This window comes from Silurus aristotelis (genome assembly GCF_946808225.1).
Source record: "Silurus aristotelis genome assembly, chromosome: 4".
Classification (NCBI taxonomy): domain Eukaryota; kingdom Metazoa; phylum Chordata; class Actinopteri; order Siluriformes; family Siluridae; genus Silurus; species Silurus aristotelis.
This window is the reverse complement of record NC_139577.1, coordinates 27,909,797-27,937,771: the sequence shown is the minus strand read 5'-3', so window position 1 is coordinate 27,937,771 and position 27,975 is coordinate 27,909,797. Positions and strand designations below refer to the sequence as shown.

The window sequence follows — 27,975 nt, the reverse complement described above, 5'->3', positions numbered from 1 at the left end:
CTTTTCTCGTTTAACTTTAACATTAAAATTAAAATTGTAAACAGACATAGAAAATACAGCAATTAAAATTGTAATCAAATCACATTCAAAGTGCATAGCCAACTGAGCAATACCTACTGCCTAAAAGCATTCAAAAGAAACATTACATCAACACATTAAACGTTACATTGTCATGTGCATTTTAAATTATATACTTAATTCTAGGTAATGGCTTGTAATCCACGCCAAAGAAACTCATATTAGCCTAATAATTATTACCAAAAGGCATCTAACATACGGCGCTACCTAAAGCTCACACGTTGCACTTTACATTTTGTTTTTAGCAACGTTTGCATCGCTAGATTAATTAATTTACTGTCAAACATGTTTATCCTACTAAACGTCATATTTATATGACAAATAATAGCGACTTCAACTCAACACGAGTCATACAGAAGTTACTATACACAATCCTCGCCACAAGAGGGCGTTTATATAAATATAATATAATATAATATAATATAACCAAAATATAACCAGAATCACCTTTCTTTACAATTACACTGAACCATTACACTCCCCGCCTGGTATAAATGCTTTTATACCACTATTTAATACTAATCAGTCTTTGTATCACTACTTTGGGGAAGCAGGAGAATAAGTTGAGTCACTGGGTGCAAGTAGACACGAGTGGTTCCTTGCTTCACAACTTTAACTTCCACTTTTCTGATCCTCTTGTCTTCGCTTGGGATGCTTTTAGTAATGAGTCCAATTGGCCATTCATTAAGTTTAACTTGATCTTCTTTGAACAAGACTACATCTCCTACTTGAATGTTATCTTTGTCATGAGTCCATTTCCTTCTTGGCTGAAGCACTGACAGATATTCTTGTCTCCAGCACTTCCAAAAGGTATCTGCAAGACCTTGAACATGTTGCCATTGCTTTTTATACATGTCTTTTATTTCAAATGGTCCTTCAGGAGCGGAAACAACCCCTGCTTTTGGCGTTAGAAGCATAGACGGTGTCAAAATCGTTGGTGAGTCTGAATCAGTACTTATGGGAACCAATGGACGAGCATTTATGATTGCCATGACTTCAGCCATTAGTGTTGTGAGGACCTCATGGGTAAGACAATCATTCCTGCCCATGAGAGATGAGTGAGGCGTGTTGAATGTCCATGTACAACCTTAGTTGCTGAGGTAGTCTTGGATCTCTGGGTGATCTGTACTGATTTTTAGCTCTTTACAGGCTCTAATAAAGTTAGTGCAGCGGTCTGATCTGAGAACCTTGGAAGGGCCTCTAACTGCGAAAAACCTTCTCAGTGCAATTAATAAAGCATGAGGTGGACATAGTTTTGATTACTTTTATATGAACTGCACGAGTCTCTAAGCGACTAAATAAAACTGCCCAGCATTTGCGTTCTGCGGCCCCACCCCTAGTCTTGCGAGTGACTACAGCCCAAAAACATTTAAGCCGACCCTAGTGAACGGGGGCTCCATGGTAAATCGATCTTCTGGGAGATTGGCCATTTTTTGTTCAACATGTTTCCCTCTAAGCCTACGACAAGTGACACTAGATTACAGTTAAGAATAGTTTCCTGCCTCCAATTATCCAAACACCAACAGATCGCAGCGCTCCCTCAGTGAGGTGACGACCTTGGTGAGCAACGCCTTGGGGATAATGTCTCACAAGCAGAGTTGACACATGATGTTTTTTAGGGAGTATAAGAGGGTGCTTTTCATCATAGCGGAGGTCGGCTAGAGACGTCCGACCCCCCACCCTTAACAGTCCATCTGAGTCTATGAAAGGGTTTAGAGTCCACAAGGGGCTTGTTTTTGTGATACGTTCCCCTTTATGCAGTTTCTTAATGTCCTCTTTGAATGAATATTGTTGGACGCTTGAGATGACTGTAAATTTAGCTTTAGTTTGAGGATATGTAGTGTTTTGATTTGAAGTTTTGGACTTGTTTCTAGCTAGAGTAATGAGTTTTGCCATACCTCGTATGAGATGTTTCCATGTTGAGAATCGTTCGAACCGGTGTGATCTGAGGGGTTCGATGCTGGCTTTAGTTGCATAGACATTCACTTCTGGTCGAATCTCTGAATCATGCTCTGGTTCTATTAGCTCAAACTTGTTTGTATCTGCTGTAGATGAACACTGAGGCAGTTCCTTCGAGAAGAATGTGGTCCGGTGAACCAGTATGTTTGTGGCAGTAGAAGTGCTGCTATTGGGCGAGTAGCAATGTCTGCTGCGTTGTTTTCTGATGAGACATGATGCCATTGTGTTGGTACTGAAGATTTTCTGATTCTACAGACTCTGTTTGATACATAGACATAAAATCTTCTTGACGTGTTGTAGATGTAACCTAGTACAATCTTACTATCAGTGTAGTACTTTACAGCATGAAGCTCTAGGTCGATTTCTTGGCATATAAGCTCTGCCATTTCTGTAGCAAGGACAGCGGCGCATAGCTCCAGTCGTGGAATTGTGTGGGCTGGTTTTGGTGCCAGTTTGGCTTTGCCCATGACAAATCCAGTGAGGTGCTGTCTCTGCTCATTGACAACTCGCAAGTAGGCAACAGCTGCAATTGCTGTGGATGTGGCGTCACTGAAGACAAACAGCTCTCTGTGTTGTGTTGAGGAAAGAGACAATGTTACATACGGTCTGGGAATGTGCAGGTGCTCTAACTCAAGAAGACTGTCTTTCCATACAGACCATAGTCTAAGTCAAGGTTTTTGATGTCTTTTGCTAAGTCATTTGCTGGGAACGCCTCCATGACTTTGCTGCTGTTGGAGGCAATTTTGTGTAAATGCAGATTTGACTCCGCTAACATTTCCTGTGTTTTTTGCAGTAGATCGATTGCTTCAAATTCAGTTGGGAGTAATGTTAGACCGTCGTCCACGTAAAAGTTTCTGGTGACAAAATGCTCTGCATCCTTGCCATATTCCTTCACACTGGATTCAGCTGCCTTCCGGAGCCCGTAGATTGTAACAGAGGGAGACGGACGATTTCCAAAAACATGGACTTTCATGCGATACTCGATGATTTCCTTTGTGACGTCATTGTCTCTGAACCAGAGAAATCGCAGGAAATTGCGATGGTCTTCCCTTACTGTAAAACAGTAGAACATTTGTTCCACATCTGCTGTTATTGCGATGGGCTCTGTGCGGAATCTGATTAGCACCCCAAGCAAAGCGTTGTTGAGATCTGGGCCGCTTAAAAGGACGTCATTGAGTGCTATGCCCTCATGTTTAGCGCTTGAGTCAAAAACCACACGGATTTGCTTGGGTTTCTGCGGGTAATACACCCTAAACATGGGGAGATACCAACACTCTTCATTCAGCTGTAAGAGGGTGCGATTTCTGCTTGCTTGTTGTCTATGTCTTTTTGCATGAACTGTACAAAGTGCTTTTTCATCTCAGGTTTTTTGTCAAGACTTGTGTGTTGAGTCTTTTTAAAGCCTGATCTCAATTATTTGGTAGACGTTGTCTGGTTGTGATAAAGGGAAGGGGTGCAACCCACCTGTTGCATTTCGTTCTGCATTATTGTGAGAAATTGCGTATCCTGTTGTGAAGGTGCTAACTTTTCATCATCCTCCCTTCCGATGAAGATAGTGTCCCCAAGATTGTCTGTTTGTATCGCCTGGTAAGTATCTGTACAGATTTGAGTGTCTTTTAGATGCCTTACAGATTTTTCTTTTATTTGCAGGACATTGGTACATGGACTGAGGTACGATAGACGTCCGTTAAGCAATGCGTTTGTTTTGTACGTTGTGACTGACCTTGGTTTGTGTGCGCCATTTAAACAGACATCTCCCACAATAACCCAGCTGAGATCAAGGCGCTGGGCGAATGGTGCATTATGGGGACCATTGCACTGCTCTCTCACTTTGTGTAAACTCAGTATGTCTTTACCCAAGAGCAACATGATTTGTGCATTTAAATCTATGACATGTATTTTGTGCACGAGCGCCTTCAAGTGTGGGTGGCATTGGGCGACTTCAGGCGAGGGGATCTCTGAGCGATCCTCTGGGACCATGTTACACTCCAGCATCGGAGACAGTGGCACCCTTATGTGACCATCTATAGACTCGACAATGAAGTCTTTAGCCTTTCTCCCTCTAACTTCCATGATACCTGAACATGTTTTTAAGGTATACACCTCCGTGCCTTCTTTAACACTAAAGATGTCAAAAAAGTCAGTGCGGGCAAGAGACTGATTACTTTGTTCGTCCATAACAGCATACAGGTTTATTGCCTTGTCCCTCTGACCTGATAAATACACTTTGCATAGGCATATTTTAGCACAAGACCTTGCGCCACGCTGTTTGCCACATACCTCGGTGCACATTGCTGTACGGAGACTGATGGTGTGCTAAGCTCAGGCTCCCCCGCCATGCTGTTTCACCTCTATCGGCGGTGTGATGCTGTTAGGAGGGGGTGGGCCTGGATGTAACACTGTATTATGTCTTTATGCGTGCTTGCTTCCGTACAAAGTTAGAAAAGGTAGAAAATAGTGGAAATGTAGCGTTGTACTCTACCTTGTATTTGGAAGCATGTGAGATCCATCTTTCTTGTAGGGAGTAAGGGAGCTTTCCACTATAATATTAACGCCACGAGCTGTATCCAGAAAGGCCAGTCCACGTAAATAACCATCTGCTTTAGCCAGTTGTAGTTCAAGCAAGAGATCTCCTAGCTCCCTTAGTTTACTTGAGTCTCTAGCCGTAATCTTAGGGAAGTTTTCAATCTTTTGAAAGAGTGAATGTTCAATTACCTCAGGTACTCCATAGGTTTCTTCCAAGCGCTGCCAGATAATGTTAAGGGCTTCAGCAGCATCATTATTTTGAGCCACACTGATTCTTTTAGCTTGTTGGTTTGACTTTGGTCCAAGCCATTTTACAAGTAGATCTAATTCTTCTTTAGGGGACAGGGACAGGTCTTCAATGACATTCAGAAATGAAGATTTCCAGCAACGATAATTTTGTGGATCATCATCAAAGGTTTGCAAAGTGGCTGACACCAGTTCACGTTTCAATAAATATTTGCCATATCATTTACCGTAGATGTCTGTTGAGGGTTTGGGGGCGTTGAGCTGAATGACTGGTGTTGATGAGTGAGAACTGGATGTAACATGTTCGGATGTGGTGTTGACATGTATATAGATGGCCGTTGTTGTCTGTGCTGCAGGGTTTCTTGCTTGATTACAGAAGTAATGTAGGGGGATAGTGATGGTTCTGCTACTGTGTTATCATGTTGATAGAAGGGGTTTGTGATTGAGATTTGAGGCTGTGACGGCACTTGGTTGCTTTGCAAGAATACTTGACTATCAATGAAATTTTGAACCTTTCCCTTGGAGTCTACGGGGTTGTCGCACAGATGTTCTTTGCTGTAAGGCTGTTGTTCTTCAAACTGTGCAGCTGCTACTAATATCTCTGCTTCTGCTGCAGCAGCGGCTGCTTCTTTCTTTATCTTTAAAATATGTAGCTGAGCCGGCATTTCAGCTTGATGTTTCATTACTTCAGCTTCCTCTTTTGCATAGACCACCTGTGCTTGTACAGCCTAAGCTTTGGCACACGCTTTGAGAGCTGCTATGCTTGCAGATGACCTGGTAGACCGCGATGAAGAAGCAGAGCACCGGGATCTCGTTTCCAGTACCTCATCTTGTGCTTTCGGCATGTGGCTCCATGGCAGACGTTGGGGTTGCAGGTCCAATGGCTGCCACATGATGATTTGATGACTGAAGTTAACAGCTTCTGAAAGGCGTTGTATGCTGATGAAAAAGGCTTTTTACTGTTCTGTCCTCACTAAACGTGTAACTTCTCTATCCAGCTAGACAGACAGTGAACAGGCGAGATGTTGATTCATGGCTTTTATTCTTCCAATAGCTTTCATGAATCTTTTCTCGTTTAACTTTAACATTAAAATTAAAATTGTAAAACTGTAAACAGACATAGAAAATACAGCAATTAGAATTGTAATCAAATCACATTCAAAGTGCATAGCCAAGTGAGCAGTACCTACTACTGCCTAAAAGCATTCAAAAGAAACATTAAATCAACACATTAAACGTTACATTGTCATGTGCATTTTAAATTATATACTTAATTCTAGGTAATGGCTTGTAATCCACGCCAAAGAAACCCATATTAGCCTAATAATTATTACCAAAAGGCATCTAACATACGGCGCTACCTAAAGCTCACACTTTTCACTTTACATTTTGTTTTTAGCAACATTTGCATCGCTAGATTAATGAATCTACAGTCAAACATCTTTATCCTACTAAACGTCATATTTATTTAACAAATAATAGCGACTTATAGCCTTATGCGGGTCACGACTTCACCGTACGAGCTGCTCTTCAGCCATGACACTTCCCAATTAACTTAACTCAACATGAGTCATACAGAAGTTACTATACACAATCCTCGCCACCAGAGAGCGTTTAAAGGTCAACATATAACCAGAATCACCTTTCTTTACAATTAAACTGAACCATTACAATTACATATGTGCATACATTTGTTTGGGATGTTGGAAGCCCTTGAAGTTTTAGATTTTCCTTGTACACTATTTATTCCCATAATTTGATAATTGGCCTGTTCTGGCAGGATAATGACAAAAAAAAAAAATCATTAATTACTGTGGTATATCTATATCCATTGTAGATTTGGATTAAAACACACTGAAGTCACAGTTCATGTCTTCCTGCAATAATGTGCCCAGCATTCAAATAAGCTCCAGCACACCCAATGCCACAAATGAAAGGTTTCAGTTTCAAAATCAATGTTGAACACAATATTATTTAACCTATTACATAATACAGGGGATTTTCCAAATGTTTCTATCCACCAAAAACCTGAAATTATGAAATTGTTTATTGGACACACAAATATATAGTAGATCAGGGGTTATATCTGTGGCAGCAGGTGGCTGAACAAACCCACACATATCCCACATTGGCTGAGATTAGGTTACCTGTAGCCACATATTGGTACACCAAAACGAACCCTGTGTGTGACCACTACAGTTTATTCCTCATTCAGCAAATACATATTTTACCCACACTGGCCGAAAACTTCCATGCTGTAAATAACCCCACACTTTAATATGCATACACAAAAATGTGAGACTACAGTACTACAGGCTATGCCACATTTGGGAAATACCTATTTTACCCACAATGGCTCAGCACTGGTTTCCTGTAAGTGTCACACACTTCAGCACGCTCACACAAATCCCAAGTGGGACTTTTTTTTATAGGTTTTTCTCCAGACAAGAATATACATTTATATTTTGGCATTCCACAGACACCCTTTAATCCTTTATTTAAGTAACTTTTATTTATGTCATTTATACAGCATTTAATGGTTAAAACTGGTAAACATAATGCATGATTGGTGTCTTAAGGTTTAATTCTTGTTTTTCGATGCCTTATAATGGTTTATTGACTTTCACTGTCACAACTCTGGCTGTCATTTAAAGTTATATAGCATGGTTAACACTCATTGAAAGAAATAATAAGTGTATATATGTGATTTGATATAAATTTAAACATGATCTATTTTTATGTTGTGTTTTCTTACTTGGTATGACTTGTTTTAGAAAGCAGTGAAATTCAGAAATTTGTAAACAATCATCAAGGTTTTTAAAGTTACAAAAGGTGTATTCTTGAGGGTACCACATCAGCAACAACTGAAAAGGAGTGCACAATATAAGCAGAACAGATTCAAAAAGTATTGATCATTCTGAAGAATTTATTCTTCAGTCTATATGGCAGTTAGGTGTTATTTCACTAACATCGCACTTTACTGAGTAATACAGAAAAAACCCAGCTATGTCCTGTGCTACGGGGAAAACCAATCAAGTGGTTGCAGAAAACAGGAATGTACCAGAAGCACCAAAATGAGCTCATTGTACTTCATTCTTCAATGTATTAAATGCTAATTATTATGATGCTAATGTACGTTAGTTCAGTCCTGCATGCAGACTTGAGTGTTTCAGACTCTTTCAATACTGCATTTCTGCCCTGTTTAACATAGAAGCTCATTGTAATTCCATCACCTTCTGTGAATACTGTCTAGAAGAAGAAACAGACAGGGAGCTTTAAACTCCAGTACAAACATGATATGGTGAAATGTTGAGCTCTAATACATCTTAAATCCTTAAAATAACTCATTATTTTTTCATGATTCCCTTAATATTTACCTTGAGGAAGCATGTGTCCGTAAGCAATTAGCTAAAAGATTTAGCTGAAAATGTTTGTGCTATCTTAATAACAGTATACTTTTCTGTGTCACATGGACAAAAACAGCCTGGCTGTGAAAAAGGACAGGATCACAACATATTTAAGATTGAGAACGTGGAGTTCTTTGGAGGTTTTACTGTTTTTCCAGCTAAAGGTAACATTTTAATGCTATTGTCCTAAATAGTTTGTAGGATAATTTTCATGTACATTTTAAAATTTACATTCATCAGCAATTTGTTTCTCTAAAGCTGCTTTGAGACAATGCCCATTGTAAAAATCACTATTTAAAAAATGGAATGGTATTGAATTGAATGTACCTGTAGGTCATCTTTTTGTAAGAGGCAATGTCTGGTGTCTCTGTGAAGAACCACTGCTAATAGTTGTTTCTCATGATACCCCAACATTATGAGACTGTCTTCCTTATTAACGTGCTGGAGGACAGTGTAGAGACCTGTTAGCATACTTGCTTTTTTTCCCCAAAAATTATATGTCAAATTGCTTTACTGAATCTGAAATATCTATTCTTTATATAAATGTGTAAACACCCTGCAATCATGCAATTCTTATACTCTAAATGTGCATTACTATTAGTTAATCGAATTCAGGTTAACTCTGTTGCTTCCTAATCAGAGATCAGAATTTATAAAGCTGATGTGAATTTAAATCATTACTTCATGTTACTATCATAGATTTTTAGGGTGTGAGTTCTTCCTCCAGCAAAATCCATCTGGCAATGGGTGAAGACCCACCTTGATGAAAGCTGACATATACAGTATGTATGAGTTTTACTGTATTGTCTATTTAATTTCATCCGAGAAGCTATTTTAGAATACATTTAAAATTGTCTCAAAACAAACTTTTTGTGCATCAGCGTTCAGTGAGCCCTTGTCATGAATAAAACAAAACAGTCAATAATTATGCCTTTGCACTTATAATCAGGGTTTGAAGATTTTCTTTGTAAATTCTATTTACTGATGATAATCAAAACAGAACCCTTCTCACAAAACAGAGATTAACGCATTAGCTTATTATGTATATGTCCACTTTATTATACATTGCTGAAGCAAAGAGATGTCAGCTTTACTTTGTCTAACAATCTCGGAAAATCCTGCACCTGTTCCAAATAAGAAACATGAAAAATTTAACTTTTATCAGAATCAGACATAAATGAAACAATACATGAGACTAGTGAGGGTCAATTTAGGAAACTGTCTCAACCCATTAACCATTGGTGCAACATTTGTCCATTGCGTGTAGCTTAGATCAGCCCAGTATTGTTGGCTAATGTCACACTAATAAGAAAATTATAGATGGTCCAGAGTGGTCTGTACATATTGAACCAAAAACTGCCTTGTACTGGCAACCCAAACTGAGTCTCTCTGGATTTGCACATTGGTGAAAATGTTACCCTACAGAATGTACCTGATGTAGGCAGCCTGTATTAGCCTATTCATGGTTTAAACATCAGTGTCACATAGATCTGACTTGGCTTACCCACACTGACCCATACAGTAAATATTTATTTAGACATAAAATAGACCCTGGAACAGAGGTGCCCAAGCCTATTCCAAGAGCCAAAAATCAAACCTGACTGGGGACTAAAAATAAATGTTGCATTTATTGCATTAAGCAATTAATTAAAGTAAAAAATATATTAAAATTAATCTTGCCATGGCTCTTCTCATTTTCATTAAAAATTTAAAGAATAAAAGAAAGAAAGAAAGAAAGAAAGAAAGAAAGAAAGAAAGAAAGAAAGAAAGAAAGAAAGAAAGAAAGAAAGAAAGAAAGAAAGAAAAATTTTCTTTGTATTATTAATTAATGCAGTTTTATTTCCAGAGTTCTAGTTCAGTGAAACATATACTGTAGTACAATCCAATGAGTAACAATCCAATTTATTGCACAATAATGATCAAAGCCCACTACTAATTTTTCAGTGACCTTTAATGTCAGGGGCCAAATAATATTTTCTTTCTTTAATGGGGGGCCAGGTCTGTCTGTAACAGAAAATTACATGGGCCTGAGTGACAACCAGTATTATTGTAGAGATTTTAAAATTTATTTATTATGCCTCCTAATGCTAGATTAGTTTATTATCTTGTTATTGTTAGGTTTGTCTATAAGCTATCTGCAACTCAGACAGTCTCATCCCACTTGTTCTTGTTCAGTTCTCCAATAAGGGACCGGGAATATCCGTCACACAGACACCAGGAGGTGTATGAAAGAAATCCCCGGGGCCGTATTGGAGAAACTGAACAAGAACAAGTGGGATAAGCTTTTGGAGGAGTAGTTAGCTTTAGAGACAGACCTAACAAATTGTGTCAAAAGTGGAAGATGTTTTGTCTTTCCTTTGGTTTGTGGTATTGCCCAGTATTTAAGCCTACAGTTATTAACTTTGTACCCTCCTGGTCTGCTGAAACGTTAACAGGGGGGGATCAGAGACTAAATATAAAGTCAAACTGAAAACCATACAAAGGACATTAATCATAATCACACGCACTCCGGTATTCATGGTAGTTCTCACTCTCCAGTGTTTTGAGTTTCCTCTAAACGTTTCTTCCTCATTCATCTAAGGGAGTTTTTCGTTGACACAGTCACCCCAGGCTGCTAATCAGGGATAAATACATGTAATTCAACTAATTTATTATTCAAAACTTTGCAACTTTCCCTTTTAGTTTTGAGCCACCATGACTTGCACTTAATAGAGCTTGTCATCGGGGAAACACCTTGTAGTTTTGTCACTGATACAGAAGCTACTATGCATTGATACTGAAACACTGTACAGACAAATAAATGTTTAAGAGACTATAGCCTATTATAAAACATTCCTATCATAATGACATTTTTTCATATTTACTGCTATTAAAATCAAAACATTTACTTACTTATCAATATGCATATGGTTGGTGGGTAAATCTAACAAATAGTTAGTCTATGGTTATAACAGCACTTCATTTCACGTGTAAAAACAACCAGCACATGGCTTTAACGATTCTCATAATGGCAGCGGACTGGAATCCGAAAAGCCTATTGATATGGATTTTTAGCCAATAGCCGATAGGTCTAGCGATCGACTATCTGTGCCTCGACCTCTGTTAATAAGCCAAACGTTATTATCGAATAGGGATTTAATATGAGTAAAACATTTATATTCAAATGTAAACGTCGCTTCAAATCTGGTGGCTGAAGTTTCTTTAACTTTCATGTAACAAGAAGAATACTTATCAATCCTTTTTTCTCTCTCCCTGCCACCCATCCACTCTCCATTTCTCCCTATCTGTCAAGTTAAACATGCTTCTGAGGTACCAGTGACTTGCAATCCTGTCCCTTTTTTCTTTTTGGAGCCGCATCCTGATGCCTAACATCCTGATGGAGCTTTCTTCAAATTAAACCCACTCTGTCCAGTTGGGGATGGATTCACACAAACAGCTTTAATATCCAGAAGTCACTGAACTAATAAAAAGAAGTATGAGAATGGATTTTAACTGTAATTAATATAAACAGTCTGCTACAAAGGCTCAGGACTGCAGTTTGCATGAGCAGATCTGCACTTAAGCACCCATCACTGAACAATACACCTCAATAATAATGGAACTATAATGATTTGGATGCCACCCAAATGAGAATGGGTTATCATTTGCGTCTGGTTCATCTTGGGTTCTTACCCATAGAAATCTCAGGGAGCTTTTCATTGCTGCTGTTGCCACTGGAGCCCTCATTTAGGATAAAATTATGGGCACTAAGATATAAATTAAAACGTTATAAGCGCTTTATCTCAGTTAAGCTGCTTTAGGACAATGTCCAATGCGGAGGTGGCAAAAATACACACATCCTTCACTCAAGTAGAAGTACAGATACTGATGTTTTTTAAGACTCTGGTAAGTTGAAGTAGTGATTACATCTTTTCACTCGAGTTAAAGTAAAGAAGTCTGGGCTTTAACATGTACTTAAGTAAAAAGAACCATTACAACTACCTTTAGTGTCATGCTGGTAACTGGATTTTATCAGTATATAGTAATATTAATTATATATAATAACAGCAAGAATCACCTCATATACAATCAATTCTATGCCCAGTAAAGTAGAGTGTTCTGAATCCTGTATCGTGTTTTTACTGACGCGCTGGGGAGGGTACAATCCACTGATCAGCGTATACCAGATAGTGAGAATCCTTATATGGTCCTCCGAGCTAGATAGGGAAACTTCCTAACATTTGGTCCTTTGAGCCGGATAAGTGTGCTTACAGGATGTCAGAACAACCCTCCAGCGAGTTTTCCGCCCACGACGCAGAACTCAGCCCCCATCCCACCTTAAAGACTATGAGGTGCAATACTCTACACAGCGTTCACGTGAACAAGAAGAGGAAACACAGATAAGCACAATGAGAGATAAATCTACTATGTTACCCCTCGATTACAGTATTTCTCTTCCTTTAAGTTCACATACTGGTGACATCGGCGCAATTACGGGAGCTACTAGCGCTCCGCATTCGGATGTTAACACACAGCCATTAGAAAGTGATGAAGAGGAGAAGCCTTTGTTACAACCAGACGAGGCTGCACCCATATCCATCAGGCATAACTCAAAGCTTCGAAACCTGGAGAAGATAGTTAAGCAACTGTATGAAAATCAAGTGGCCTTTCACGAGGAACTCCGACAATTTAAAACCCTTTATAAGGATATGCAGAATTTAACAGTAAATGCGCAGGCAGCTCTGCTAGCTCCCCGACCACAGCAGGTCATAGAGACTCCAGTCCCTTTGCCCAGAACTATCTTTAAACCACCTGAGGCAGCGGTACCAGAGCCAGTGCCTCATACACCACAAGTGCCCCCTAGTAAGAGTCCCTTAAAGTCAAAAGTAGATACATATGCCCATCTACCTAATTCACAATATCCTCCCTTGATGGGGCGGCTTCAGAGTGCCGCATCTCCGGACATGTTTTATAGGGGCCCACATCCAACAGTTCCAGATTTCACCAGTCCAGACCCCAGAGAATTCACTAATTTAAAGTTAGCCCTTGATAATATCTTACCTCCCGATGCAAATTAACTCTTTTAATATCAGATTCTCTTAGGACACCTCAAATTTAGAGAGGCTCGCCTAATAGCAGACACATTCCTGAATTTCCCCTCAGCCATACACAGACACTATGACTTTGCTTAATGGCCAATATGGACTACCTTTCCAGTTAGCTCTAGCTAAGATAGCAGAAGTCATGAATGCTCCTAATGTACAGACAGGAGATACAACTAGTTTCAAACTGTTCACCCATGAAATTCAGGCCCTCGTGGGTCTCCTGAACTTATTAGGTTCAAAGGGAGAAAGCGAACTAAGATGCGCCTCACATCCAGCCTGCTTACTCACTAAGTTACCCCCGGATTTGGGTGCCACATTTAAACGACACCTGCCCCATCAGGATTCCTACACTCTACCGGATCTGGCAGAGTGGCTCAGGATTGAATCCCGGTGTCAAGACTCTGAGCATTCGAATCAGGGGAAAGATCAGAGAAGTAAGATGGTACGTCCCAAGCCAGGCCCAGTGGCGAAGCATAAACTCGCTTCTATCCTGCATGGAGCTGACCGATCTCCAGAAACAGTTACTCGGGTGCCGACGCCCTCGCATCAGTCCAAGACAGCACGGGGATCTGAACAGAGCAGATCTCTGTGCCCATATTGTCACAGTACCGAACATTATTTAAACCAGTGTACCACTTTCCAGTCATTTAGTACAGAGCAGATGATCAAATGGATCAAAGACAACAAGCGTTGTTGGAAATGTGGGCGATCACACTTAGCCAAAGACTGTACCCTAAAGAAGCCCTGTCGTCTATGCAGTGGGAAACATCTTCAAATCCTTCATGAGGTTAATAGCCAACCTCAAAGGGAGAGTACCTGTTTAGTGAGTTCCACAAACAAAACTCTGTATCTAGACAGGCCAGAAGGTTCCAAGCGTGTCCTGCTAAAAGTGATTCCCGTTGTATACAACACAACAATCGAGCCCTGAACACTTATGCAGTACTCGATGACGGATCCGAAAGGACTATGTTACTCCCAGCTGCAGTTAAGAAACTAGGGTTACAAGGTCAGAAGGAAGATTTAACATTAAAAACTATTCGACAAGATATCAAGAAACTCAATGGGGCGGCAGTTTCCTTTAGAGTACGTTCTATATCACAGCCCCAACAGAGTTACTGGATCCAGAATGCCTTTACCTCTGAGCACTTAGGTTTGGCTGAACACTCGTATCCCATTGCAACACTCCAGCAGAGATATCAACACCTAAAGAACATTCCTTTACAGCCCATAGATAAAGTACAACCCCTCCTTTTGATAGGAGCAGACCATCCCCACCTTATAACACCCATTGAGCCTATATGCCTAGGGCCCCCTGGAGGTCCAGCAGCTATTAGAACTAGATTAGGCTGGACACTACAAGGTCCAACGTGCTTTCTGCAGCAGCAGATACAGCCTCAATAAAGCTTACATATCTCTATCACTCCCTAAATGGAAGAACTATCCCGAAACGTAGAGAGACTATGGCAAGGTGATACTATTCCACACAGAAATGAGAAATTAGTCACGCGATGAAAGCAGTATCAAGTGGCAATGAATCTGTTACAAACCAGAACAACCAGGGTGATGGTAGATGGAGTGAATCGCTACGCTACTCACCGTTTAAGGAAAGCTAATATGCCACAACTCTGTACCACTAAGGACTCCGTTATGCCCAACTTAAGAAGTATAAAGCGGCGGTTGGCAAAGGATCCTGAAAAGGCAGTTGCATATAACGAAGAGATTAAGAAACTAAAGAAGTGCCTGATTGGCAGATCCAAAATTGCCCCTAAACGTAAACAAACCATTCCTAGACTAGAGCTATGTGCACCCCTTATTGGTGCCCTACTATCGAAGCTGCTCGAAAATGAACTCACTCTTAAGATCAGCTGAGTAATCTTATGGTCCGATTCAACTACAGTTCTCTCATGGCTAAGATCTGAATCTTGCAGTTTTAAAGTCTTTGTAGGCACTTAAATAGCAGAAATCCAAGACCTAACTGAGTCACATGATTGGCGATATGTAGATACAGCCAGAAACCCAGCCGATGATCTAACAAAGGGGCGTAGCTTAGTAGAACTTGTTACACCAAACAGGTGGAGTTTAGGTCCACCCTTTTTACTTAAAGCAGAATCTGAGTGGCCAACCCTTCCACCTCTTAAGACCCCCGAAGATAAAGTGGAAAGGAGAGCTAGTATATTCTGTAGTGTCACACAAACATCAAAGCCCTTAGACCCTAGTGAGTACCACTCTTGGAATAACCTTGTTGAAGCCATAGTTCAACAACATCCAAGTGACTTAGATCAATCTACTAAGGAATAGATGTTCTGCTGTCAAGCTAAGGACTATGTGACAGCAGAACATCTCCTCTTCCGCAATATTCAACAAGATAGTTTTCCAGAAGAATACAGGCAACTAAGCTCCGGTAAGCCCGTATCCCCCTACAAGTAGATTACTCACTTTAGCCCCAGAATTCGACAAAGCCAGTCAGCTTATACGGGTAGGAGTACGCCTACGTCGTGCTGAAGGCTTAGAACTCCAAACAGTACACCCTATTGTCCTAGACCCTCATCATCGAGCCACCAAATTACTTATTCAAGACTATGATAGTAAGCTATGTCACCCAGGACCAGAACGAGTATTTGCTGAAATGAGGAGAAGTGTCTGGATACTAAGAGGTCGTGAAGCAATTAGAAAATCCCAACATAACTGTATGGAGTGTCGTAAGTGGAAGGCTAAACCTGAGAACCCTAAAATGGCTGACCTTCCTCGAGCACGCTTGAGACTTCATAAACCACCCTTTTACAGTACTGGTATGGATTGTTTTGGACCTTTCCAAACCAAAATAGGCAGGCATTTAGAGAAAAGATGGGGATAATCTTTAAGTGTCTTACAACTCGATGTGTACACATTGAGCTTCTCACAGCTATAGACACTGATTCCTTCCTCATGGCTCTGAGGAGATTTATAGCATGTAGAGGCACTCCCTCAGAACTGATATCTGACCAAGGCACTAACTTCCAGGGTGGAAAGAGAGAGTTAAGAGATGCCTTAAAAAATTGCAGCCAAGAACTTCAACGGCATCTTGCCAAACAGAAGATCAAATTTCAGTTCAACCCACCTAATGCCCCTCACTTTGGTGGCAGCTGGGAAAGGGAGATCCGATCTCTTAAAAATGCCCTCCGTACAGTAGTAGGTGCACAAACAGTAACAGAAGAAGTTCTTCAAACAGTACTTATCGAAATAGAGGGAATCCTTAATAGCAAACCTTTAGGTTATGTCACCTCCAATGTAGCAGATTTAGACCCAATCACCCCAAATCTGCTGCTCATGGGGTGGCTAGACAGCTCTTTACCTCAAGTGATATACCCTGCCGATGAATTCATAGGACGACGTAGATGGAGACAAAGTCAAGTTCCCACTGATCATTTTTGGTCAAGATTCGTGAGACACTACTTACACAATCTCCAACTATGCTACAAATGGCATGCAGAGACTAAAACACTTGCAGTTGGGTCTGTCGTCATGATTGTTGATCCCCAGTTACCACGAGCCCTTTGGTTGATCGGGAGAGTGTCAAAGACATTTACTGGAGCAGACGGACAAGTTAGGTCTGCAGAGGTCAACGTTAAAGGTCGATTATACACACGGCCAGTTACCCGACTCATTAATCCACCAGAGATAGCAGTTGAAGACGACACCAAGATCAAACCGACAGACTTTTAGCTAAGATTTAGAAGCAAATATGCAATGCATATTTGGGTAAGAAAGGATTCCTATTTAGTTGTAATTCCATGCGTTACCACTAGAGGCAGATATACAGTTTACCAAGCAATGACAAGCTACCCGTGACATCACAGTACACCTTCCTCCACCAAGAGTATAAAAGGCCAGAACACGGAGCATTACATTCTGCATCACCCAACCCACTGAACAGCAGTAAGCAGAAGACAGCAAGAATCACCTCATATACAATCGATTCTATACCCAGTAAAGTGTTCTGAATCCTGTTTCGTGTTTTTACTGACGCGTTGTGGCGAGTACAATCCACTAACAATATAATAAAAGGTAAATTGAGCAAATTTTTTTTTTAGATCAAACTGATTACTAATTCTTTACTAATTCTATATAATTCTTTACTAATTCTATATTCTATTATTTACTAATTCTGTATTATTAATTCTATACCCAGTAAAGTAGAGTGTTCTGAATCCTGTATCGTGTTTTTACTGACGCGCTGGGGCGAGTACAATCCACTGACAATATAATAAAAGGTAAATTGAGCAAATTTTTTATTTCAGATCAAACTGAAAACTATGTGTATTAAACTGGTAGCCCTTCACATTAATCGGTACCCAAGAAGTTTCTCTCAGTTTCAAAAAGGTTGGTGACCCCTGTTTTTCATTGTGTTCCAGCTGTAGTTGGTGAGTTGTTGCGCAACACCTGCTGTGTACAGTAGTAACACAGTGCTGCATGATGGGGGCAGTGAAGGATCAGCATCCTGTCTGAATCTGAGTGATCCAGCAGTAGGCTTCCTCCTGGTGTCCCAAACCGCTCGTCATGGCCTCGACACGGCTGGAGCGGTTCTGGAGTTGTTTGCTGCGTGTGATCGTTAAAGCGTTTTTGGCCTTTTTCCGGTTATTCGCACCTCAGCATGGAGGAAGCAGAGACGTTTGCCGGCTTCCCCCCATCACCGAGCCGCTGCTGCGCGTTTCCGCCGTCCAGCTCGCGCTGAAGATCCGCCGCAAACAAGTGAGACACCGATTCACCTTTAACACCATTCTTTATCCCGAGAACAACACACACACTGTCACATTAAGCTTTCAGGCCCCAGCTCATTTATACACCCTTTTCACTGCAGTGTGTGTGTGTGTGTGTGTGTGACAGGTCTCTGTTTCAGGAAGCAATGCAAGGTGAACTGGTTCACGGGATTATGGGAAATGGAGTTTTCTTTCTTTCTCTTTCTTTCTTTCTTTCTTTCTTTCTTTCTTTCTTTCTTTCTTTCTTTCTTTCTTTCTTTCTTTCTTCTCTTTTAGTTTATTTCTTTCTATCTTTCTTTCTTCTCTTTTAGTTTCTATCTTTCTTTCTTCTCTTTTAGTTTCTTTCTTTCTTTCTTTCTTTTTTCTTTCTTTCCTTCTTCTCTTTTAGTCTCTCTTTCTTTCTTTCTTTCTTTCTTTCTTTCTTTCTTTCTTTCTTTCTTTCTTTCTTTCTTTCTTCTCTTTTAGTTTCTTTCTTTCTTTCTTTTTTTCTTTCTCTCTTTCCTTCTTCTCTTTTAGTCTCTCTTTCTTTTTTCCTACTTTCTTTCTTTCTTCTTTTTTAGTCTCTTTCTTTCTTCCTTTCTTCTCTTTAAGTCTCTTTCTGTCTTTTTTCTATTTTAGTCTTCTTTCTTTCTTTCTTTCTTTCTTTCTTTCTTTCTTTCTTTCTTTCTTTCTTTCTCTCTTTCTTTCTTCTATTTTAGTTTCTTTCTTTCTTTTTTTTTCTTTCTTCTATTTTAGTTTCTTTCTTTCTTTCTTTCTTTCTTTCTTTCTTTCTTTCTTTCTTTCTTTCTTTCTTGTCTTTTAGTCTCTTTCTGTCTTTCTTTCTTTCTTTCTTTCTTTCTTCTCTTTTGATTTCTTTCTATTTTCTTTCTTTTTTTTTCTCTTTCAGTATTCCTTCTTTCTGAAAATAGTTTGGGATTTCCAACACAAAATTTAAATAATAATCAGCATCTACATTAAAATCATCATCCCCTGGCTATGCTTTATGGACCCACCCTTTTTTTTATTTTTTTATTTTTTTATTTATTTATTTATTTTTTAAACATTGCAATTATTCATGTAATAATTGAAATGGTTTATTTTAAGTGTTCGAGGTTTTAAGTTTGTGTTCAGAACTTTTAGTCTTTTTAGACTGTACAAAGGTCATGACAGCCAGAGAAATGAGAAGCTAATTGTTCAAGGCTTATGTCCTAATCCAAACATGGCTGGAAAACAAAGGTTGTTGTTTTTTTAATCTCTTGTCATATTAAAATATTCTGGGGATGAAAGTAATTCACATGAAGCTTTATGTTCACATTTTATATACAGTTCGGAAGTTTTTAAAGGGTTCATTTATCTGCACCATTAAATAATATGGAAAAACATAATACCTCAACTAGCTTATCTAAAAAGCAAACACTTATGATTGCAGCACAGAAAAAACTTATTACACCATGACACTATAAAAATAGTACAAATACATATGCTGTAATTTTTTTCCCATTTATGTTTAATTATTTATTTGTTGCACTTATATTTTACATTGGCATTATATTTATATTTGCTTAAACCTATACTCTTAAAATTTTCTTTAAAGGGAACCACAACTAATATATGCATTATAAGTGGAAGTGGTAGATCAGATATGTAATTGATGATGGCTCAGAATCTACTTGTAAATGTATCTAGTGGGATGTTTCTACCTCAGGTTTTATTTTTACCCTAGGTAACAAGTGTCCAGGTGGTTCAGGCCTACATCGATCGCATCCAGGAAGTCAACCCAATCATCAATGCTCTGGTTAAAGACAGGTGAGTAAGTGTTTTATTATCTGCTTAATAACTGTCATGGACTTGATCACAGACCACATTCTTTTATGTTTAATCTCGGTCAGGTTTGCTGCAGCGCTCCAAGAGGCAGCACAGGTCGATAAACTGATAGAGGAGGAGACAGGAGGAGAAGATGTACTGGAAGACAGGCTTCCTTTTCTCGGAGTGCCTTTTACTGTGAAAGAGGCCTTCGCTCTGCAGGGTAACCTGGGAAGCATGTCTGGCTTAAATCAATTGTGAATATAATGTTAATGGGTTACACTATATAGTAGAGGTCGACTGATTTATCAGTTTTGCAGATTAATTTGGCATCAATAAGTTTTCGATAGCGGCTGAGAAAGTCCGCTGTCATTACGAGAGCAGCCCCTAGAGGTGAATCACTAACGCCATGTTTTGACATGTGAGATTGCACGCAGCACGAAGAGGGAGCACTAATTTGTTATTTATGTAATACAGTAATATTTATAAACATAATTTATATTAATATTTAATTTAGCACATTTTCATGATTCAGTAGTTTTTTTATTATGATAATAAAGTTCAGTATTCTTTTCGATGAAGTGTTTGTCTGGTTTTCAATCCAGTATCCATTTAAAAAAATTAGTTGATTAAATGGTCGTCGGCAAGTACGAGCCAAACTAGCTATCTAGGTTAACTAAACTGTTGGTCGACCTTTACTGTATATCGTATTATAATGGAATGTGGATGATAGTATAGACTACAATACTGCATGATACCATTGACAAGGTCACAAAATTAGTTTCAAATTTCTATTTATACATTCTCATATGACTGTTCCTAAAATTATTTGTAAATAATATTCAAGAGTTGTCCTTTTTGCAGCGAGCTATAACATGATTTCAGAGGCAAATAGCTGTGTTACAGGATTGACAAGTTTCATCGAAACATCCAACATTAGCTATCTGTGGTAATTTGACATACAAATCGGAATAAAACATGTTCATTTGAATTATGTTCTGAAGGAATTGCTACCTTGAAAAATTCAGGTATCTCTTTAAGATTAGATTGTAAATATAAAAAAAAAAAAAACAAATCCATTCCATTCAAATACACACCCACCAAAATAGTGTAAGCCAACGGAACTGTCTCTGCAGTACCAGCTTTGTTTTCTTCATGTCTCTCTGTCCTTCTCTCTCTTTCCCTCAGGCATGCCAAATTCTACAGGACTGCTGAGCAGGAAGACTGTGGTTTCAACAGTGGATGCACCGCCTGTAGCTTTGTTAAAGCGGGCTGGAGCAATTCCGCTAGGCGTGACCAACTGCAGTGAGCTGGCCATGTGGCTGGAGTCTCACAACCGTGTTTATGGCATTACCAGGAACCCATATGACCTTGAGAGGATAGCAGGGGGCAGCTCAGGTTAGGGCATATACAGTGCTTTGCACAAGTATTCACCAACACTCCCCCTCTCACTGCCCAATATTTCTTTTACCAGCATATCATTAAGAGGCTTTGAAAATAGAAATATACAAGATGCCAAGAGATACCTCAGCATGATGCTACCACCACCATGCTTCACTGTAGAGAATTTGCTACATGTTTGATTAATTGCCAAAATATTGTTTGGCCAACTCCAAATGTGATTTGCTACTTGTCCTGTAAACAGCTTCTTCTATCTGAGCTGTGAATCTCTCCAGTTCTGTCTTGTGCTCGGACCCCTGGTTGCTTCCATAATGCCATTTTTTTCTCCCCTGCCGCTGATTTGATGCACAGTTCTGCTTTAGACAGAGCCAGTGTTCTGCAATGTTCTTTCTGTGTTGGATTTGAGGGATTCTTATTTTTTTCCTAGGTTGGGGGGTTCTTATTTCTATCCTGGTCAGAATTTTGGCGGATTAGTAGCCTATCCCAGGAACATCAAGAGTGAGTTAGGAATAATCCCTGGATGGAACACAGGAGAATTACACATATTCACATGCTCATCAATGCCAATCCGCACATTTTTATTAGATCTTAGATGCTCAGTTAGATATTTTGAATTTAAAATATTTTTCAGACCATCTTCATGATCTCTAAAAAAACTACAGAACTGGATGTGCTTATATCAAGATCATTTGACACTTTGTTTGCACCCAGATCCACTTCCAGTTTCATCTAATTATGTGATTCCAGATAGCATCTGGTTGCTCCAGTACTAATTTAGTTGTTTTAAAGAAAAGGGCAAAATAAGATGTGCAATGTTTTCTAGTTGTTGTTTAAAAAGTATTTTGCAAACTGTATTGATTTTTTTCCCCATCACTTGAGTGACCACTTGTTTGCAATTGGTGAAGAAGCAGGTTGCCAAATCAGATTTTTAAAAACATCTAGCGCAATTTTGAATTACTGAAACTCTAACTAAGCTTGTTTATTTAGATGTCAGATGGTATTTTCTGATTAAACCCTGGAATATCTGGCTGAGTGACAGCATATAGAATACTTTAGATTATTTTTTTTATGTTGAATTATTCCTTTAACTCAGAAAAATGATAAAATCTCTTTCAGGGGGAGAGGGAAGTATAATAGGCAGCGGAGCTTCAGTGATCGGAGTGGGCTCAGACATCGGAGGAAGCATCCGCATACCTTGCTTTTTTAACGGCATCTTTGGACATAAGCCGACATCAGGTAGGAAGAGAGTGTGCATGTAAGAGGAATTCTACATAAACATCCTTAATTCTTTAGTCTTGTGCTGTTTGCAATGCTGCATGCTGTAATTATGCTTGTCTGCAGGTATAGTAAATAATGAAGGCCAGTATCCTCCAGCGTCTGGACAGCAGCCAGGCTTCCTCTGTACAGGCCCCATGTGCCGCTATGCTGAGGATCTTCTGCCCATGCTGAGGATTATGGCAGGACCCAATGCAGAAAAGTAACTCTATTACATGAGAGCTAGCGGCTCAAATTATTTTTGACTTACTTTTCCATGATCTGGATTAGCAAATGTCTTCAGAAGCTTAAGATATTAAAGATAGTAACCTTAGATTGGATATGAGTGGATTACACCAGTTATAACACATTAGCATATTTACAATAGTTTACGTTTATCTAATTTTATATAACTGAGCAGTTTAAGGTTAAGGGCCTTACTTAAACTCGAAACCCTTCAATCATACATTGTTTTAAACGCATTTGCATCAGTAAAAAACGATTTATTTCTATATATAGTGGAACCTCTAGACCTCAGGTGATCGCTTATTTCAGTCCTTAAAAAGGTTTTATGCCTAATTTAACACACAAATATACTTATAAGTATAAACATAAAAAGTAATAAATTATAAACATAAAGAAATAAATTACTTTATAAATAAATAATAAATATAATAAATTAACTTGAGTACTGTACTGTACCTACATGGTGTCATAGTGGTTGATGGGTGAGGGTGAAATGATGTTGGGGAAGAGGTGAAGGAGCTTAATTTTTGAAAGGGGAGTCCCTGCCCATTAAAACAGAGGGCAACTCAGAACATTGTCTATGAAGCTACTGAGCATGAAGCGTGTCAAAAGAAATGCTTGTCTTCACGATATACTATGCTCGTACTCCTACAAAGATTTTTACTAGTAAAACCACTCGTGCACCGATATTCTTGTACTACAAAGCACTCGTACACCCCAGGGTTCCACTGTAATTATTAATAGATGTGGTATACTTTTGTTAAAAAAAAAATCAGCTGTACCTCCACACATCATTTTTCCTCACAGATTATCCCTCTCTGCTCATGTGGCTCTGAAGAAACTCAGATTCTTCTCTGTTCCTCATGATGGAGGATCACCTCTTCTTTCTCCTGTCGACCCACAACTGATTCAGGCACAGAAGAAGGTGTGTTTGTGTGTTGGTTTGTTGGTGTGTGTGTGTGTGTGTGTGTGTGTGTGTGTGTGTGTGTGTGTGTGTGTGTGTGTGTGTGTGTGTGTGTGTGTGTGTGCTTTATCTACAAACAAATTTCTTAACTGTAACGTGTTTGTGTGTTGTAGGTGGTTGAACATTTGGAGGCTGACTTAGGAGTCCAAGTTCAAGAATTACGCATCCCCCAGCTCAAATATTCTTTTCAGATATGGGGAGCTATGATGTCCTCCCCTGGCAAAGATGGAAAGGTTTGCTTGTATTGTTTGTATATCACTTCAGTATCTGGTCCTGCATATATAAATGTTTTAAGTATATAAATATATACAATATATATATAAAAAATGTAGTGTGCCGGGGGGTCGGGTTTCCATACAGATGAGTGTAGTTTTTCTGAAATTAGCACAGTAAGATGGAAGTGAAAAGGTTATTGACTATGTTCCACTTATTAACTTCACTCTAGCATTTTCCTCTGTTTGAATTCTACAGTATGTGCCATTTTACAGGACCTTTTATTAGATTTTATTTGTACAGTTCTTCTAACAATGGGCATCGTCCCACAGCAGCTTTACAGAAATAAATAGATCACAAATATACATTTAACATCATAAATGATTCCTTATATGTTTTTCCCTATGGGCCAGTGGAGACAGTAGAAAGCAAAATCTAATTGAGGGGTATGAGGAACTATGCTCAAAAGGGAACACATCCTCATATGGGTGACCGCTGAGTTGTTGAAGTTTGTTAGTGACCTTGGAGGTGATCGAGTGGACATGAATACCAGCCTATGATCTTTTTAAAATTATAAAGCTGGAAATTAAGTTTTCTTGTGGTGTGTTCAGATAGTGTTTATATAGTACTATGTTAGCATGAACTCCTGCTAGTTAGGTAACACACTAGCCAGTTTATTAAAAACACTAGCCAAGAAAACAACTTCAAATCACTTGTTTAAGTTGGTTTCCACTGGCTTCTGATAGAGTAAGTATCCAGTTGTGAAGGTGATGACGACATGTTAAAAACCATTTTGTAACACAAGGAGGGTCTGCTGCTGCTTTTTCATGAGGTTTTGTGATCTACTCCCTCTCAACACTAACTGTTTTAGATATCCCCCAAACATAAAAATGTGGTGGTTGTGTGGAGTTGAGCAACTGAGATGTTTCTCTTCCTCAGTGGAAAGGCTTACAAAAACTATAGAATTGATACCTTTCTATCAAGCTTGATATTTTTTTGTTGAAAACTAAAATCGTTGGTGTTCATTTCAGCTCCCTACAACTTTTGCTGAGTTGATGGGTGGAGGAGAAAAGAGGGTGTGGCCTCTGTGGGAGCTTTTCAAATGGTTTTTAGGACTGTCTCCTCACACCATGCCTGCTATAGGTACAATTTTATTTTTTTGTAAGAATGAAATAGATAGAGGTGTTACAGCTCTTCCTGGGAGCTCATTTTTGTTTCTGTTGCTCAGGTTTAGCCATGGTGGAGATGTTTCAGAGCTCACAGCCGTCTCAGTTCATCCTGCAGCAGAAAGAGAGTTTGCAAAAGGAGCTGGAGGAGCTTTTGGGTACTGATGGAGTGCTGTTGTATCCTTCACACCCTCAGCTTGCGCCCAAACACCACCATCCCCTTTTCACCCCCTTCAATTTCTCTTACACAGGTCAGCGTTTACACTTCTTTGTGTTTCAGGAATGTGGGAATCACTTTTTATTTGATTCTCCACTACAGATTCAATGCATTATACAAAGCACTATTTTTTTCATCTGGTATCAATTCCACCAGAATGATTTCAAGCATGAGTTCAACAGACTAAGGCGTGGCATTTTCATTCATTCAGAGAAGAAGGCTTTAACCAGTTTCTGAAGTTGAAAAAAATGTAATATTGAAGACCACCAAGTCAACTATTATGACATTTCCATTACATTTGCAGTGTAATTTACATTTATGGCATTTGACAGGTGCCCTTATCCAGAGCGATTACAAAGTGCTCTCTATAAATATAAATAAATATATTCTAATACAGGTTCATTAGGACACAGACTAAGAATACTATCCATCTAAAACTCTAAACCAGGGGTGTCCAATCCAAAGTTTCGGTGTGGGTGCAGGTTTTTATTCCAACCAAGCAAGTCGCGGAAATTCTACCTGTTTAAATCTAATGATTTTTATTTACAATGGCTATCAGGTGTTGCCTTTGATTGGTTGGAATAAAAACCAGCTCCCACACTGGCCCTTTGTAGAAAAGATTGGACACCCCTGATCTAAACCATTTAAAAACCAGAACTGTAAGTTTAAGACATCCAGTGAAAGTTGGTTCCATTACCTTGGTGCCAATACAGAGAAGAGTCTGGAAGCATGTCTTCCATGTACCCTGAGAGATAGTGGGACCAGCCAATACCACTGGGCTCCACCAGCCATTGGCATTTACCACAGAATACTTTAAATATACCTACAGGAAATGACTGCATAATCCTCACACACAAAAAGATATCACTAAAAAACATGTTGGGACACATACATAGCTCTAAACAGTTATCTTGGGTGCTAGCTCCATTTGTATTAATTGAAAATGTTTTATCCAAATGCCTCCTGCTCATGTTGACCCAATCACTGGAGCTTTGAAAGGGTAATAAAACAGTGGAGCAGTCTATAAAATGGTGACAGAAAAAAATGTGTAGAGAAATCAATGAGGATTTGTTAAAACTGTACTGAAACACAGGCATGTATATTAGGATATACAGATAAAGCCTGGCTTGATCTGATGTTTATTATTAGCTAACCAAAGGACCGGCATATAAAATAGTACATAAAGACGTTTTATTATTTTCTTTTGTTTAAATTCTTAATATCTTGATTTTATCTTACAAACATCTTTCTCTGTGCAGGGATCTTTAATATCCTCGGGCTGCCGGTGACACAGTGTCCTTTAGGACTTAGTGTGGAGGGTTTGCCCCTTGGACTGCAGCTTGTAGCAGGAAAGCTACAGGATCGTCTGTCTTTGGCCACTGCTCTGTACCTGGAGAAAGCATTTTGTGGATGGAGAGAGCCGGGTAACACAGAGCGCACCCCAAACAGCACCTCAAATAATGTCAGCAACGCCACATAAGTACTACATTGTCCATGCATCTGTTAGTCACTTTAACTTCTTAAAGCTTGCCTTTACCTCATTATAACATAGGTAACATTATAAGTATAGATTGAGAGGAAGAAAGAAATAATGGAAGTATAGAAGTTATTCCACAGTTATTAGTGTGAAATGTTGGGATTTGAATTGCAGTTAAATTAGAATTAAGAAAATAAATGGAAATAAATAGAAAGCAAGAAAAGAAAGGAATGTTTTATTAAAACATGCCAACAGAAATCAATGCATCATTTCGTTGTGATGAAAAAAGGAAGAAAGAATATATCATTTTGTTGGTAAAGAAGGTTGGAAGGTCAGATGCAGGCTGCAAGAGAGAAGAACAGATATGTAGGACGTTATTAAATTATGCAACAGCGATAAATGTCATTTAAATTATTACAAACCCAATTTTTTTTTAAAGTTGGGAAGCTGTGAAAAAATTAATAAAAAAACGCATGCAATGACTTGCAAATCTCAAACCCAAATTTTATTCACAGTATAACATATAAAACGTATCAAATGTTTAAACTAAGGAAATATACCATTTTAAGGGATAAAAATTAAGTCGTTTTGAATTTGATGGCCACAACACAACCGAAGGCTGAACATTTTACAACTAATTGTGTTAAAAAGTATATCTTAATGAGCCTCTCAGAAGAGAAGATGGGCAGAGGTTCACCAATTTGCAAAAACTGCGAAATATGGGTTTAAAATGATTGCATTCTGTTTTAATTTACATTTTACACAAAGTCTCAACTTATGTCATTGGGGATGTAAAGTAACCAAGACTATTGCTTACTTTCTGTGTGCGTCTTACATCTGCTTAATGTAAGACGCATAGAAAAAGTATGAAATATTCAGACATGCTACACAATTTAATGTAATTTTGTTGTGATTTTTTTTTTTTTTAAACAAAATAGTAAGACAGATCCCTGTGAAGGCTTTGACAAAAGAAATTGAAGTATGAAGGAGAAGTAATATTTACAAACACTAAAATGTTTCTGTACAATAAACAGCTTTCAGACAGAAGAGTCACGTCTCGTTTTTGACCCATTTTACAAGTATATACAAGTACTGTATAAGTAAAGAGTATTTGTAGATATGGGTTGAACATGTGGTTTCTCTGGGTATTTTTGGTCATTGTGCAGTCAAGGTAGTTCAATTGATCTGAGAGAGCTTTTTTGTGTGCAGATGTAAAGCA

General features: G+C 38.9%; 1 protein-coding gene across 1 annotated transcript; it reads left to right on the top strand.

Moving 5' to 3' along the window:
• Positions 1 to 17,684: 17,684 nt before the first annotated feature.
• On the top strand, positions 17,685 to 27,803 carry faah2a (fatty acid amide hydrolase 2a). The gene is made up of 11 exons (XM_083538752.1): positions 17,685 to 18,028; positions 19,739 to 19,821; positions 19,905 to 20,041; positions 21,007 to 21,216; positions 22,336 to 22,455; positions 22,561 to 22,696; positions 23,527 to 23,644; positions 23,797 to 23,916; positions 24,928 to 25,039; positions 25,125 to 25,313; positions 26,539 to 27,803. The coding sequence occupies exons 1-11, from the start codon at positions 17,837 to 17,839 to the stop codon at positions 26,757 to 26,759; spliced, it is 1,638 nt and encodes a 545-aa protein (XP_083394878.1). The 5' UTR covers positions 17,685 to 17,836; the 3' UTR covers positions 26,760 to 27,803.
• The last annotated feature ends 172 nt before the right edge of the window (positions 27,804 to 27,975 follow it).